Raw genomic sequence first — 16582 nt, forward strand, 5'->3', positions numbered from 1 at the left:
CAAACATCCATAATAATAATAATAATAATAATAATAATAAACAAAACATAGCCATCAATCCCTTAAACCAGCCATAATAAAAATTCTGACGATCACTGTATCTATAAAATCAATCTTGATTTCTATTTTCCAAAATCAGATCATTTCAATTTCAATTTCATCCATTTTTCTTTCTCGGCAACCAATCAATCCAGGGTGGCATGAAAACATGTCTTTTCAATCGGATTGATTATGTAGAAGAGATTGACTCAATCGGTTAGATTTTTTGTGTGCTTTTCTTTTTAAGCAAAAAAAGACAAATAGGATATAACAGAGTCACATGGAATAGCAACACTGCACAAATATAAATACTAGAAATCCAATGAAAGATGTATAAAAAAAAGTAATTATTTTGTTATTTGTTAGACTGATAATGCCACGTGTAATTTTTAAAGTATAATATTTTTTTTCTTACTCGAGTTTTCTCATATTTTTTTTTTAAAATAAAATTAGTTCTATTTAGGATTCATGACCATTTCTCTTAATAAATGTATTTTTTGGGAATTGAACTTGTATTCTCATCTTTACAGTGATATAGCAGCGTCTTAACAACAACAACATCATTTCATTGGTTTTTAAAGTACAATATGAAAACGAAAATATAATTATATGAGGTTTTTTGTAATTATTCCTAAGAAATATATTTAAAAAGAAGTATGGGGTATTTTGATAAGATTAGACATTATTGTGTTGGTTGTTGCAATAATGCTACAAATTAATGTTTTGCTGTAAATCTATAATACCTCAACAATATAATTTGATGGCAAGCTTTAAATTTTTAGTTGGGGATTTCAAGTTCAAACCCTGAAAATAATGAGATGAAGATTAGAAAATAGGGCGAGAGATAATCCTTACTATGCATATTAAACTTGGTATTAAACTAAGATAAATATTTGATCCTAACAAGGTATTAAGGATTTAAAAGTACAGGATATAATTACAAATTTAAGAAGCCAACAAAACAAAAAACTAATTGGGCAGTGTTTTACTATGCATGCAATTACATTACACTCTAGATTCTAAATTCGTATAATGAGATGATTATTTTGCTTGTTTTAAAAACATTAGTTAACTAGCTATGGAGGGTAAAATAATTTTTTTTTATTGGGTTCATTTATCATATTGAATAGGGAGAAAATGGTCTTTTTACAAATGATTTAAATATTCTTAAAAGTAAAACAAAAAAATTGAGATTAAGGGGATTTTTTATCTTTTAACGCTTTAATTACACAATAAAATGGATACATTACCCTTAAAAGTAGAACAATTAAAACTTCCGTCCATAGGTATTTTTATTATAATTTTTAGTTATAATTAGTTTGAACTAAATGTAAATTAGCCTTTTTACAAAAATCAATACAATTAAAAAAAAAAACCTATAAATGGTCATGCATGCTACACACATGCAATGAGTAGAGACATTTATGTTCTTTAGGGAGCACATGCCACACTTCTGGCTATCAAATTCCACCTTCCATAATGGAGTTGGAAACACCACCCAGTCCTCTTCCTAGTGGCCAAGCGTGTGTGCACAATGAAGCAACAATTGGGCTCGAATGAACCTTTTCATTTCTTTTCCTCATTCTTTTCTCTCTCTTCGCCTCAAATTTCACACTAGACTTTTCAAAAATCAAATGTGTCATTTCAATTTGTATTTATATTAATTTTAGTCTTTATGTTTTTGATTTGTTTTTTGTTTTTAATGCTTTTTTATGTTAAGTTTTTTATTTTTTTTATTTTTTTATTTTATCTCTTAGAATTTTCATTTCATTTAATTTTTGTATTCAATTTGATCCTTAATCTTTTGATTGCTTTTTTTAATCTTTTTCTTGATTGAATTTTTTTTTTAATTTTTATCCTCCAATATTTCATTTCATTTCATGTTTTTATCCAATTCGGTCCTCATTCTTTTGATTGTTATTTTTTGATTTTTTGTCATTTTCATTTAGTTTTTATACCAGATGTGTTTCTCATTGTTTTTATTGTTATTTTTTTTTTTAATTTTAGAACGATTAGAAATTCTTTTCATGATTTTTTTATATTTTTCTTTTATGGGGTAATTTTCGATTTCTTGATTCGGGTTATGAGTTTTGAAGATAAACCTAGTTTAACTTTGGTCTTGTATTTTAGGTATACTTCAATATTATGTTATTGAGACTTAATTTTCATGATTTTTTTCTTTTGCTTTCTTTCTTATTGGTATCCTAATCTCATATCATGAATCACATGTTAGTCGAGTTTGTTGTGTCATGCACGACGTCAAATGACATAACTGTCTTTTGAACTGAGGGGGGTTTTGGATGTGTTGGAATAAATAATAATAAAAAAAATTATGTTTTGAAAGGTTCTAGAGTTGCTATCTAGTATTATAGTCACTATGAAACCTAATAGTTTGTGAAAGTCTGGATAAGGAGATTAATTGTGTATGAAAAAGACGCTTCACACAAAGTACACCCTACCTAAGGTAAACCGTATTATTGGATTTTTTTTTTATAAGGTCATGTTTTTATTTGTTGTTCTGTTTAAAGTTCAAGAAATGTTTCTTATAAAGGAGGTCCTTTTCTTATTAGGCTAAAATCTAACCGTTCTAATCCCAAAGAAAAAGTAAAATTCATATCCTAAAAAAAAAATAAATAAACATATTGATTTTTGTGGTGTTTTTGAGATTTTTTCCAAATCCTAATGGATAATTACAAAATTGTTATGATACTCATTAATTGACTTTTGAATTTTTCAAAGTATGATAAAGATGCAATTTTATTTTTTGTTTTATAAAAAACATACATGAGAATTTTTTAGAATTTGGTCGTATGCATAAAAATAATAAATATATTTTTTTTATTTTTTAGATAATTTATTTTTATTTTTTTATTTTTTTCTGAAACCTTGAAGAAAAACAAATATATTTAATATCGGGTCAGTATCATATAATATAAGTTTACATCCAAATATTAAATGAAAGGTTGGAAAACACATGAGATACTCACAAATAAATTTAAAATGGTCTCTGATGTTTTTCAGAATTTTCATAAATCATTTGAGGTCTGTTTTTGAGAAGCACATAAAAGGAGAAAACAAACATTGCTAGAAAATAAGTAGAGGGTGTTAACCAAACACGCCCTTAACTAAAAATTAGAGGTTTAAAAAATGCTATTAGGCCATGTTTGACAAACACGCCTTAATGACAAAAAAATGAATTTTTTTTCTTTATTATCCAATCCAATGCCTCAGTCAACTCAAACATGCATATACATACTGAACATTAAAACATGCTAAAATGTATCTCAAATTGTCATTTATCACTTAAATAACAATTCTAAACATCAAACTAAGCCCCAAACAAAATTAAACGTGCATATACATACTAAATCATATCATAACTAAGCAACTAAAAAATATCAACTTTGGACTTGTAATGGTGGCTTACTAAAGGTTTTCTGTTGTTTGTCTTGGTTGGTTAATGGTTTGGTTAAGGATTTTTGGGTGTGACAGTATAAGGGTATGTATTTTCCAGGTTTCTTTTGTCATGGCTTTTGACATAGGTTTTTAAAGGGCAATGAGGAGCATCTAGAGGCCATGAGCTGGACAATCCTCACCCTTTGATGTTTAAGAAAAGAATCTCAACCATCCATTGAGGCTTAGGATTAGCCTTTGTAGCGTTTGAGAGTTGACAATGTGAGTACATTGGCTAGTTTTTGTTATTTTCTGGCAGACATGGTTGTTGGGGTGTGAGTTTTGGCCTCTTGTAGCAGCGCCTCCAAGGCTATGAAAGAGTCTTTGTTTAGAAGGAGTATAAAAAGAAGGGTGTGAGGGGGTATGTTTCTTGTCTTGTTTAGGGAAGATATGAGGAAGAAATAGGCAATGCAAGGTGGTAACACTACTAAGCTTTTTTTAGGACTTAGGAAGAATATCAGTAGTGGCCAGGACAACAAGTTGTCTGGCTTCCTTTTATTTTTTGTCTATGATTAAAACAAAACATCATCGTTTTGAAACAAAAGAAACCGTTTTGATCAAGACGCGCCATTTCATTTAAACAAAATGACATTGTTCTGATAACTTGATGTTAATTAGGGTTTTAATTTTCCTTTTTGATTTGAGCTCTCAATCTTTTAAATTTGTTCAATTAAACCTTTGATTAATCCTGCTTTTATGAATCAATTCAATTTTACCAATGCAAAATTTCAAAAGGCCCCTTTAATTTTAGTGTATTTTTCAACATGGTCCCTAGTCTTGGATATTTTTGATTTCATCCTTAACTGACCCTTACAACTCCTAATTCTTTCAATTCATCCCCTATTTTATTCAATTTTGATCCCCATATTTCTTGCTCCTTTTGCATCTTGATCCTTAGCCTTGAATTCCTTTAATTTGGCATTTAATTGACCCTCAAACTTTGATTTTTTGCAATATCACCATTGATTTCATCCGATTAAGTTTGTAAAAATTAAATTTGATCATCCAAAATTTCAATCTTATTAATTAAATCTAAATTAGGCTTTCAAATTTATTTTTTCACCGATTAAGTCTTTACTAAAATTAGTTTGACTGATTAAAAATCTAATTAAGTCCTTATGCTTAATGAATTATTTTAATTTCGACCCAAATTAATTCTTAAACTTAATTAAATCTTTAATTATCTCTATAATTAAATCAAATCAGCCTATTAAAAATCTAATTAAGTTTTCAGGCTTAATTTTTATGCAAATTCATTCGATATTCACTTAAGTTAACCTTGAATTTGCATTGTTTTTTATTTTTAGGTCCTTTGAGGTTGCAATTAAATTTCTAATTTTTGTCCAAGATTCTAGTTTGGTTTCTTCATCTCTCGTTTATACATTTAAATCTCTCTTCAACTTGTTTTTGCCAACTATATCACTTGTCTCTCTTTTTTTATTTTTTTTCTTTTTATTGTTTAAAAGAAAAGGATAATTTTAGAGGAGTATGAAATTAGGTTATGAAAAAAATTAATTCGGGTTGACTTGAGTTTTTTTTTTCTTTATATTTTTTTAAATTGGTTTTGTTTTCAGTTTGACATTTCATCATTTAGTTTGCTTGAGAGTTAACCTTCATTGTTTTATATGCAAGCCTTCCCGGTCTCATTACCAAGCCATAAATTTGGCATGCTCACTCAAGTTATTTTTTTTTTTATCCTTTTTAAAATTGATTTTCTATAGTTCATCCATTAACATTTTCTTTGCTGGTAATTGAGCTTCAAATTTCATTAATTTTTCTTTTTATGAGGTGATATCGTTCTTATTTAATTTTTATTTGTTATCAAGATCGTTGAGATCTTTTATGAATATTTAGAGCAGATCTTTTCATAATACGAGCAAGTGTTCATTTCTTTTATTATTCATTGTCGATTTTATTTTTTATCTTTTTGTTTTTTTTTTTATAATCATATTATTAAATTACCTAAGCTTATTGAACACATTCGAGTCAATAACTCGGGTTCCAAATTTTTCTTGCTCATTTAAGAATGCTATCATCATCTGAGTATTTTTTTACGGTAGAAAAAATTTGACCTGTCTCGTTGCATTACACAAACCTTCTATCTAGTATTTTTCTATAAAATGTACTATTAGTCTCGAACTGCTTAAGATTTGTTTGGTCCTATTATTAGTATAAGAAAAGTATCCTTTTGGTTGATTACTAGATAGTTTGGTCAGGCTCAGATCCATTTTTTTAATGTAAAAACAAAATGTTCAAGCACGTTTAGTGTGGTTTTTAGTAGCAAGAAAAATCTTAATCATTATATCAAAAGCAAGTTTGAACTAAAAAAACATTGTGATAATTTTAATGCGAGTGTATTAAAAAACATAAAAATAATACAAAGCTTTCGTATTTTAGTAGGGGACTTTTTGGAAGTGCCATCAAATTTGGCTCTATTGGTTTATCTTGAAGCCTTCCAACCTCAAAACTTGCCTAACTTGGGTTTCAAATCAAACCTCGTGGGTGTTGACTTGATATGACATGGTAAACTTGACAGGTTAAAAGATAACATGAAAAACTAATAAATTACATGCCTTAACAATAAAATAAAAAATCAAGACAACATTTTATTTTTGTAAATATGAAAGCAACTATATTTTGAATCGATTTTAGATCAACTCATTAGACTCATGACTCAGGTCATATAACCGAATGAGTTTGATATGCTTGATTTTTTAAAAACTAGTTTTTTATTTAATTATATGATTAAAAAAAGAGAGAGAGACAATCATGGTATTTAAGATTATAGAAACTTTTTTTTGAGAATATTAACAACCTTTTTCTCTACACAACCCATCATAATAATTTCTTTTTAAATAACATTTTGGTAGTTTTTTCAACGTGAGCATATTAAAAATAATATAAGAACAACACACCACTTGTCCATTGTCACACAAAATTTCTTGTAATATGTTTTTGAAGACACGTGGATGAAAGACAACAAATACTTTTTTTTTAATTAAATAATGAAGGGCTACACAAGAATAGAACTTGTTGAATAAGAAATGTTATAAAAAAAACAAAGTAAAAAGTGAACCATATATAATAAAATAATATCATATTTGTATATTTTAAATTATTTAATTTTAATGAATCTAAATTGAAAGGGAAAGAAATCAAAGTCCTTTACATAAAAAGAAAAAAGAAAAAAAGAAAAAAGAGAGAGAGCCTAGACATTTAAGCCTGACCATAAAAAAAAAAAAAGACTTGGTGCACATGTGCCTTTAAGCATGTCGTTCAAACCATTTTAATTTATATATATAATATAAGAAGAAATAAAAGAGATGGCATGTTTTGCGTAGTGGAAAACGTGTCACCTTCTAGCATGATCACGGATGGCTAGAAAGCCGGGTGTCGACCCATCTGATACAAAAAAAAGCTTTTCAACTCTTTGCTCACTTAAAAACACCTAAGAAACCCAAAAGACCTAAAAAAAGTCGTTAATAACCTGAAATCAGCATTTAGGGTGTGTTTGGTATTGCGGTAGCTTTTGTGGTTGTGGTTTAAAAAAAAGTTGTTTTATAAAAAGTACTTTTAGTTGAGGTTGGTTTGAAAAAATAGGTGTTTGGTTAAAACTGTGGTTGAAATTGAGGTTGAAGAAAAAGTAGTTTAATGTGTTTTGGTTAATAAAAATGCTTTTCAAATTGAGGTTATAAAATAATTAAAATATATATATATATATATATATATATATATATATATTTATATTAATGATTTTTAATTTAAATATTGTAAATTTAACTACTGTTATTACATCATGAAATAAATAATATTGATATCAAATATTTTTTATTATTCCATTACACTATGTGCAATGTCATCACATGCGAAATTTATCCAACAAGGACTATATTTTTCATGGTTTCTTAAGCGGCAACAACAAAAACTGAATCTTTTGTTACGTCTTCAAGCGATCTCCTTTTAATTTTTTTAAATAGAAACACAATTAAAATAAAAATAAAAAACTGAATTTTTTTTAACTGGGCCGGACCCGGCAATAACATAATTGGAATTGCGATCAAATTTCATAAATGGTATGTTATTTATAATTTTTAAACTAATTTTTAAAAAAACAAAAAAAAAAATTTAAAACTCATTTTCATGGTTTTTCAAAAAAAAAAATGGATAAAAACAGTTCCACTCGCACTGTTCACTTAGTGAACAATGCGCAGTGGAGCCATGCTCCACTGTTCCTGTTCAATGAACAGTGGAGCCATGCTCCACTGTTGATGTTATTATCAGCATGAGAAGCAGGAAAATACTGCTTCTCAGAACCTGCGTTTCAACTTTAACTATTTGTGGGGCCTACCAGCGAAACTCATTTTTTTTCTTTTAACCAAACACTTGGTAGTGTGGTTGCGGGTGAACCTCACCCGCAACCACACTACCAATTACTCACACACAAAAGAAAACTGAGTTCGATTCAAAAATATTCTAGGGACTCGATCTAACTTTTCCACTAAGATGAAGGGTTAAAAATACTACAATGAAACTCCTTTCACTAAATGAAATTCAATGACATCATGAAAAACTTTTTTGGTGGCTGAATCATGGGCAACTGACCCACATCCTTTCACTCCTATCGTTTCTTGGTGACCCTCCCCTCTCTAAAACTCAAAAACTGAAATATAAATAAAATAAAGTCTTGAACTAAAATATAAAATACCTCAAGAAGTAGGCATAAAAATGAAGAAGTAAAAAAATTTTAAGGACTAAGATAATAAGAGAAAACTACATTAAGCATCCTCTAATTTAGTCATTCTTTGACTTTACCTCTGTTCTTTTATAAATTACACCTTACATCAGAGCTTATTTGGTAGCGTGATTGTGGTTGCTTTTCAAATAACTTTTCATGCTAAAATACATGCGAATGATTTATTATTTTTTATTTAAAAAATTATTTTTGACATCAACACATCAAAATGATTTGAAAATACTAAAAACATATTAATTTAAAGTTAATAAAAAATAAAAATAAAATTCAAATTTTTTCAAAATCATTTTTAAAATACAAAAACAAATAAGTAAACATTATCACACCAAAAAATATTGATTAAAAAACAAAACTTTCACCCATCAATCCTCTCTCTCATTTTCAATTCTCTCATTTTATGGCACAACTGTCACATTACTAAGATCCATGCTTATAATTTCACCTACATCAATGTTCAGCCACAACTTTGACAAGTTCCTGCACTTTTTATCTCAAAATAACATTAAAATCATATCATCGATCATTTCTTTATCTTTTTTTATTTATTTAAATAGATAGTTAATTTCAAGATAGACTATACTATTTATTATTATTTATGTTTTTTTATACAAATATAATCTTTATATTGGTATTGTCATCTAAATAAATACTATATTTTTCTATACAAGCATTATCTTTAAGTTTCATTATGCTACCTTTTTTTTCATAAATGGAAATAGCTTCATCTTAATTTGTTCAGGGACTCTGTATTTTGACCAATAATGTTGGGGATCATGAAGCAATAAATTAAATTACAAAATAACATAAATATTATGTTTTTTACCAATTATATTATATTTTTTGTACAAACATAATATTAGGAAGACATCAAAGGTTTTATTTATTTATTTTATTTCCTTATTAACAAACCCATTGCACTTGAATTCCACTTCAAGCCGTCACTATCTGGAGATGTGGACTTGTAGAAAGTAATGGACGGTGATGAAAGTGGAAGGCAGTCCTCCACTTAAGTTTTGTTTTATTCATTTTACTCTTTCAGCTTGTTTACTCTTTTATTTTTTGATGATTTAATTAAAAGTATGAAAAAGATAATTACTAGCTTGCATTTTAAAAAGTATAAAAAAGGTGATCCAAAATTTATTTATTTTATTTTAAAATTAGAAAAATAGCTATAGTGTAGTTTACCCTACCACACACAACAAGACACATTACTATGACGTTTCTATTTATTTACTAAAGAAGATGTTTAATTTAAATTATGTTCTTAATCATATTTAAAATTCAAATAATACAAATTAGATTATTAATAGCACAACACAACCGGATGATGTATTATTAATCCAGGCAAGCTCTTTATTATACATGAATGGACAGTAGTGTTTTATTTGAAGTGGATTAATGGTTAATCTGACTCAGGACTAAATTTATCCAAGTTAATTTTTTTGTTGAATTTTAAAATTATAATAACAATTATTTATATTTTTATATTAATTTGGATCATTGGTTAACTCAACTCATGACCCATGTCTTGGTCTATGTAACTTTTGAATCAGGTTTTAAAACTATAATAATAACAATAATTTTTATTTTTTAGTTTACCCGGGTCAATTAATGATCAATCTGACCAGAGCCTTATTTTAGTTGCTCTCGAGTTTGATTTTAAAACTATGATAATAATTTTTTTTATCTTTACATTGATTTGTGTCAATGATCAACTCGACCAATAACTTAGGCCTTGTTATAGGTTAAGTTTTAAAACAATGTTAATAATTATTTTTATTATTTTTTATTCAAATAAAAAAAATTTGTTAGTTAAACCTTATTTTATGTCAAGGATTAAATAGGCAGTCCCACTAAAATATTGTTTTTAGGCAATGTTTAATTATTATTTCAGAATAAAAAATATAAAAATAATAAGTATAAAATTATATTTAGTTAAAAAGATAAAGATAAAAAAAATATAAAATCTCTCATTTATTATTATTATTTTTCTTTTTCTGAGAGACATATAATAGAGTCATTAATTAATTTTCGTAAAACTTTCATTCCAGTACAAATACTTATATAGGACACAAGAAAAATAAATAATAAAAAAAAAAGACAAGCAAAAACAATTCTAACAATAAGCAAAATAATAGATTTGGATCAACACTATTGAGTCGCTGAGCACCTTCCATCTAGAAATAACATGCGATGTTGGACATGCACCGACATGCCATGCCATGCCATGCCATAATGAAGTCGCATATTATGCCATGGCTGCCAATCCAACTTGACATCTACATCTTCAAACCAACAAGCACGGGTTATATTAAATTTAGCTTTTCTTGTGTTGTCATACATCATTGGTTCAATCCAAGTTGATGTATTTTTTTTAATTAAATAATGTTGTTTTTTTTTTTTCCTTCCTAAAAGTACTTTATTTTTATTTTGATTGGTTTTAAACGTTTCAATTGAGTAATAAGTCAACTTGTCAAATTATTTAATTTGATACCTATTTCAAAACATATTGAAGATATCGGGGGAAAAAAAGAGGTGATCCTACCTCATGACACAAGTACACAACTAGTTTTATAGCTATTATATTAGTGCGCACGTCAATATATATATATATATATATATATATATATATATATATATATATATATTAAAAATATAAAAAATATTTTAAACTTTTTAAATCTGAAAGCCATAATAAATCCAAGCGAATTATGTCAGACTTAAAAGAGCCTTGAGCCTGGTTAAAATACCATACCAAAAAGCCTTAAATCCCTAACCCAAAAGCATTAAGGCTGGCGATCATGTCAGACACAAGAGACTTGAGTCTACAGTTAAGCTAGACCCAAGAGCCTTAGGCCTAACGACCATACGATACTCAATTTTGTTGGGTCTTACGCACTTGCCAGACCCTAGTTTCTAGGTTGTGATCGTGCCACATTCAGGTGTGACCTTATTATTATTATTTTTTAATAGTAATAATATTTTTTCTTCAAATTTATTAATAATTATATAAATAATAATAATAATTATTATTATTATTTTAATTTTATACTTAAAATCAAATCTAAGGATTTTTTTCAATAGTAATAATATATTTTTTTCAAATTTATTAATAATTATATTAATAATAATAAAAATAATAATATTAAACATACTTGACCAGTTTTAAGTTTTATCATTTCAATTAAATCTATGGTTTTTTTTTAATAGTAACAATTGTTTATAAAATTTAATAATATCAAAAACAACAACAAAACTCATATTATTATGGTATGATATCTCCTTCTATACTCATATAACTTAAATTTGATGTCTTTGTTAGACCTTAGCTTCTGGGATTCAGCCATGCCACACACAAGTTCCTGGATCTTGGGATCTGGCTGAGCCAGACTCAAACTCCTTAATCTCCCAGTATACTGTATAATTTGGACATGGACATGTTACATGTGCAAGGACGGGACCGACCCGGCCCCACCCATAAAAAAACACAAATAAATATCACAACTTTCCCACCCCTATTTCCTTGTAATCTCCGCAACCATAAGTCTCCATTCTCTCTTAAGTCATATACTTCCCTCCCATTTATACCATCACCCATCATTAGTCATGAAAACAATCTCCGAAGCCGGCGCCGCCGCAACTATCACCCCCCCGGTTCCCAACTCATATAAGCGTAAACAGATCAGCGTTAATGGCGTCGACATGGAGAATAAAAATAAGCAAACTAATGGCATTACCAGCGATGGAGCTGCCAACGGTTTCTATGGTGTTGACCCGTTTTTCTTGAAATGGACTTTGCGTGATGTGGTCAATGTGGCTAAGCACCATTGGCTTCCCTGCTTTTTTGGATTCGGGTTGTTGTTTTTCATGCCCGTGGAGTACACGCTCCACATGGTGCCCTCCTCGTCGCCACCGTTTGACTTGGGGTTTGTTGTCACGCGCCGCCTCCATGGATTGCTGTCCTCGTGGCCGGAGCTCAACACTTCGCTTGCTGGTCTGAACACGGTATGTATGCCATCGATTATGAACAACACATGAATCAATGAATGGGCCATGGTTGATCTTGAATTATTGTTAATTTTATTTTTAAGATTTAATGTTTAATTGGTAAGCACATTCAAGGAATAATCCCCCCCCCTCCCCCCTCAAATCTGGTGTTCTTGACTGAGTTTTATTTCTCGTTTTAACAAGAAGGGTATCCTACCCTAGGCAAGCCGCCAACATCGAAGGTCAGTTTGACTGTGGATATAATTGTATTTGTAATGATAAGTCATCAAGAAATGTTTGGTGAAAATATCTGGCAAGTAATTAATGTGAGGAAAATTAACAAAAACTAAAGTTAATTTTAGTTCTATTTCTATATTTTAAAAGTGTTTTTTAAAAAATTTAATTTATTTTTATTTTTTTATTAACTTCAAATTAATATATTTTTAGTGTTTTCAAATCATTTTGATGTGTTAATGTTAAAAATAATTTTTTAAAAATAAAAAAACATCATTGACATGCATTTTAGCACGAAAATTTATTTGAAAAGCAAACCGCAACTACATTGACAAATAAACTCTTAATGGGTAAAATTATGCGGCAAGTTTTACTGTTCACGGATTGTAATATTTTTTTCTTTCTAAAACTATATCATTTTGTTTTTTAAACTTTTTTTTTTTCATGATTGGGCTATTTTGAGCCTCAATTTGAATTCAATTGCTTGTTTTTTTTTAATTAAAAAAAAAACTGAAGTGAAAAATACGAGTAATGTTAGTAGTGATTTTAAGATTTTTTTTAAAATGTTTATTTTTTTCTCTTAATTTTTTAGCTATTAAATAATTGGTCCAATGTAATTTTTGAAAAAAAAAACTTTGATACCAAATTTAATTTTTTTAAAGTTTATTTTAATGAAAAAAGAGATAATTTTGACCATTAAAACAGTCTATTTTTCTATCAAATAGTTCTATATAATAAAGAAGGTTAACGCTAGGTGTCTTTTTTACTTTAAAAACAACTAGAAAAAACTATAAACCTTGTTTATCCACCTACACTAGTAGTTGGATTCTGAAGTTTCAGACTATGTGTAATATCTTTTTGTTTTGTTTTATAATTGGTGCGGATGAAATGTCATTTCCTAGTAGAACTAAAAAAATAAAACAAAAGCAATAAAATAAAGGCATGCACATGAGCTTTTTTTTTAATTGGCTAGGCATTTATCCTGGTTTATCACCCCAACAATGTTTGACCTTAATTTTGATTATTTTTTTTAATTAATATATTTTTAAAAATTAATCTTTTGATTTATGTTTCGGTTAATATTTGTTCTTTGTGATTTTTTTTGTTTTTTTAAATAATGATTATTTTTTAATTATATTAGGGTTGTTTAATTTTTTAGGAGGTTAATATGATTTATTTTTTATATATTTTATATAGATTAAATATTTATTTTTTATAATAGTTTTTAATATGTGCAGCTTTGTATAATATTTTTTTTTCTTTTATTTTATTCAATAAGTCTTATGGGTGTCAATTTTTATTACAAATTGACTTTAATAAACATATTCATTGAACATAACCAAGTAAATTAACTGTATTGTAATATTAAATATCTTGATCTATATTTGTCTCATAATTTTTTCAATCATGTTTTTATTTATCGTTAATGATTTTTTTTTATTTACACAATGGTTTGTAATTTATTTAATTAAATTGGTGCATAATTTTTTCGATTTACTTTTATGATTATTTATGGAAAAAAAATACGTTTAAAAATTCTACTTGTTCAACTTTTTTTTAATTATGTTTTGGTATTTTCAATTTGATTTTTATTCATATGATTTTTCATTTTCAATTTCACACTTCAATTCAAGTCAATAATGTATTATTTTTTTTTTCATTTTTATTCTTTTCTTTATTTTTATCTTAAATTTTTATTTTTTTTATTACTACTTTTTTATGTCTTTTTAAAATAATTTATAAATTTATGCTTTAATTAATACTTCTTCTTTGTTATTTTTTTGGTTTTTTAGTCTTTTTATATAACAATTAATTTTTAATTATATTGGGTGTATTTAATTTTTTAAGAGTTTAATACGATTTATTTGTAGATTTTTTTATAGATTAAATATTTATTTTTTATTATATTTATAATATGTGTTGCTTTGTATAATATATTTTTTTATTTAATAAATTTTACATGTGTCAATTTTTTGTATAATATTTTTTTTCAATTTAATAAATTATCGTGATATATATATTCTATTGTTGTCTTGCTCATTTTCAATATAATTCAAATAAAGTTAGTTTATTTAATTAATCAAGATTATAATTTTATTTATTAAATTAAAAAAATATATTTACAACACCCAAATATTTTAATTTCGATAGACAGCTTGGCTTTCGCACAATCATCTGCCAGAGTTTTAAGCAGTCATATAATAGATAATATATAATATAACATGATGTGTGAAGAGAGGAACAAACCTAATAGCCAATTAGGGTAATAAAGTTTTTAAACCATTCACAATGTTAAGCTAAATACATTTTCAGGTATTTGTGGGTATGCAAACAGCATATATCCTATGGACGTGGCTAGTAGAAGGCAGACCAAGAGCAACAATCTCTGCGTTGTTTATGTTCACTTGCCGTGGGGTTCTGGGTTTCTCCACTCAGCTTCCGTTGCCGGAGGTTCGTATTGATCATCGACACAACCTCTCCCTCTCCCCCTCCCCCTCCCCCTCCCCCTCCCCCTCCCTCTCTCTCTCTAGCTAGTGTTTGGAATATTGACAAGAGAGACTTTGACACCCATGTTGTCGGCCGTCCACGCATTTTGTCTCTACTAGCAGTGGGCGTCTTCCCTTATCTGTCACAATTGTTTTGTTCTGTGGAGAATCGCTGATGTGCCATGTTTTTGGATTCATTTGTTGACAGGAGTTTCTGGGGTCAGGAGCGGACTTTCCAGTAGGAAATGTGTCGTTTTTCCTGTTTTTCTCAGGCCATGTTGCAGGGTCATTGATTGCATCACTGGACATGAGAAGGATGCAGAGATGGGAATTGGCTCGGGCATTTGATTTGCTCAATGTTCTTCAAGTTATTAGGCTGCTTGGAACTAGAGGTCACTACACCATAGATATAGCTGTTGGTGTAGGTGCTGGTGTTCTCTTCGATTCGCTAGCTGGAAAATATGTTGAGTGCAAACAGAGAAAACCAATTGCTAATACTGTCACTGCGAAGGACGGGAGGAGGCTTTTTTAGTTAGAGGATGGCAAAAAGTACTGGAAAAAGAGAAGGGAGGAAATATGAGTGACTGGTACTCGTAGGTAGCCTACAGAAAGATACATGAACTTTTCCTTGGAGTAATTTCTAACAACTCAATTCTATGGTATGCTGGGATAAATTAAGCAATTAGCAACTCAAACATAATTAAATGCTGAGTTAGCATAGGATATATATATATATATATATATATTTGAAATAGCACAATTTAATGATATTGCGGTTTAAAAACATGATATTTTAATAATATTGTAATATCGTGATTCACAACCGCAACATTCTTGAGAAAATCATTTTAAAAAACAACTGGATATTTGATAAAATAGTTGGACAATAACCAAAACGGTCATTACCCAAAACAATCTCACCATTTAGGCTATTGTAAGGATTTGAGTTATTTTCATGTTTTAAGCCTGGAAAAGTTTATAAAATCATAGTTTTTGCTATTTACTTTATGATTTTAGAGAGATAGAATATTTACAATTTTATCTAAATATGGATAGAGTTTCATCTATATAGAAAATATATTTAAAATTTTGTCCTACTTAAAAAAAACCTGTAAAAAACCTTAATAATTGTAATCAATAAATTTTAACTAAACTCGACATATTCTCATATACCATAATCATAAGTAGCCATAGGAATGCTAAAAAAACATATATACATTCAAAATGAATATAAAATAATTTAATAATACAATATTCAAGTAATTCCATAAACATAATTAATTTATTTATCTACGTCTATATCATTTACTGGATAATCTAGGCTTATCAGTAGTACGATTGGATCCAACTTCCACTTTTGCCTGAGAGGCCTTGTCCTTTTTCATGACATTATCAAGAGTTAGTCTCTCTCCAAAAGTTTCAAGTCCAGTATGACAAACATTTAACAATTAGGACTTCCCGTCCATTAATAGGCAATTCAAGCAAAACTATCATGTCTTATAGTGTTGGTGTCATCTCTCTATACCTAAGATGGAATGTGTATGTCTCACATTCTCATCGCTCAATCCAAGCATGAATTAAGTTGTGGTCAAGCTTGATGTGGTCATGTCAACTGAAATGCAAAAAACTA

General features: G+C 28.1%; 1 protein-coding gene across 1 annotated transcript; it reads left to right on the forward strand.

Annotated features, from left to right (window-relative positions):
- The first annotated feature begins 11781 nt into the window (after positions 1–11781).
- LOC118058187 (phosphatidylcholine:diacylglycerol cholinephosphotransferase 1) lies at positions 11782–15777 on the forward strand. Its single transcript, XM_035070888.2, has 3 exons — positions 11782–12250; positions 14780–14917; positions 15161–15777. Exons 1-3 carry the CDS (start codon positions 11852–11854, stop codon positions 15482–15484), a joined length of 861 nt encoding a protein of 286 aa, XP_034926779.1. The 5' UTR covers positions 11782–11851; the 3' UTR covers positions 15485–15777.
- Positions 15778–16582: the final 805 nt, after the last annotated feature.

Source organism: Populus alba, chromosome 3 (assembly GCF_005239225.2).
Source record: "Populus alba chromosome 3, ASM523922v2, whole genome shotgun sequence".
NCBI classification, from domain to species: Eukaryota; Viridiplantae; Streptophyta; class Magnoliopsida; order Malpighiales; family Salicaceae; genus Populus; species Populus alba.

Coding starts and splice junctions, on each gene's coding strand:
- LOC118058187 (XM_035070888.2), top strand. CDS start 11,852: ATGAAAACAATCTCCGAAGCCGGCGCCGCCGCAACTATCACCCCCCCG. Junction 12,251..14,779: donor CGCTTGCTGGTCTGAACACG/GTATGTATGCCA, acceptor ATACATTTTCAG/GTATTTGTGGGTATGCAAAC. Junction 14,918..15,160: donor CTCAGCTTCCGTTGCCGGAG/GTTCGTATTGAT, acceptor ATTTGTTGACAG/GAGTTTCTGGGGTCAGGAGC.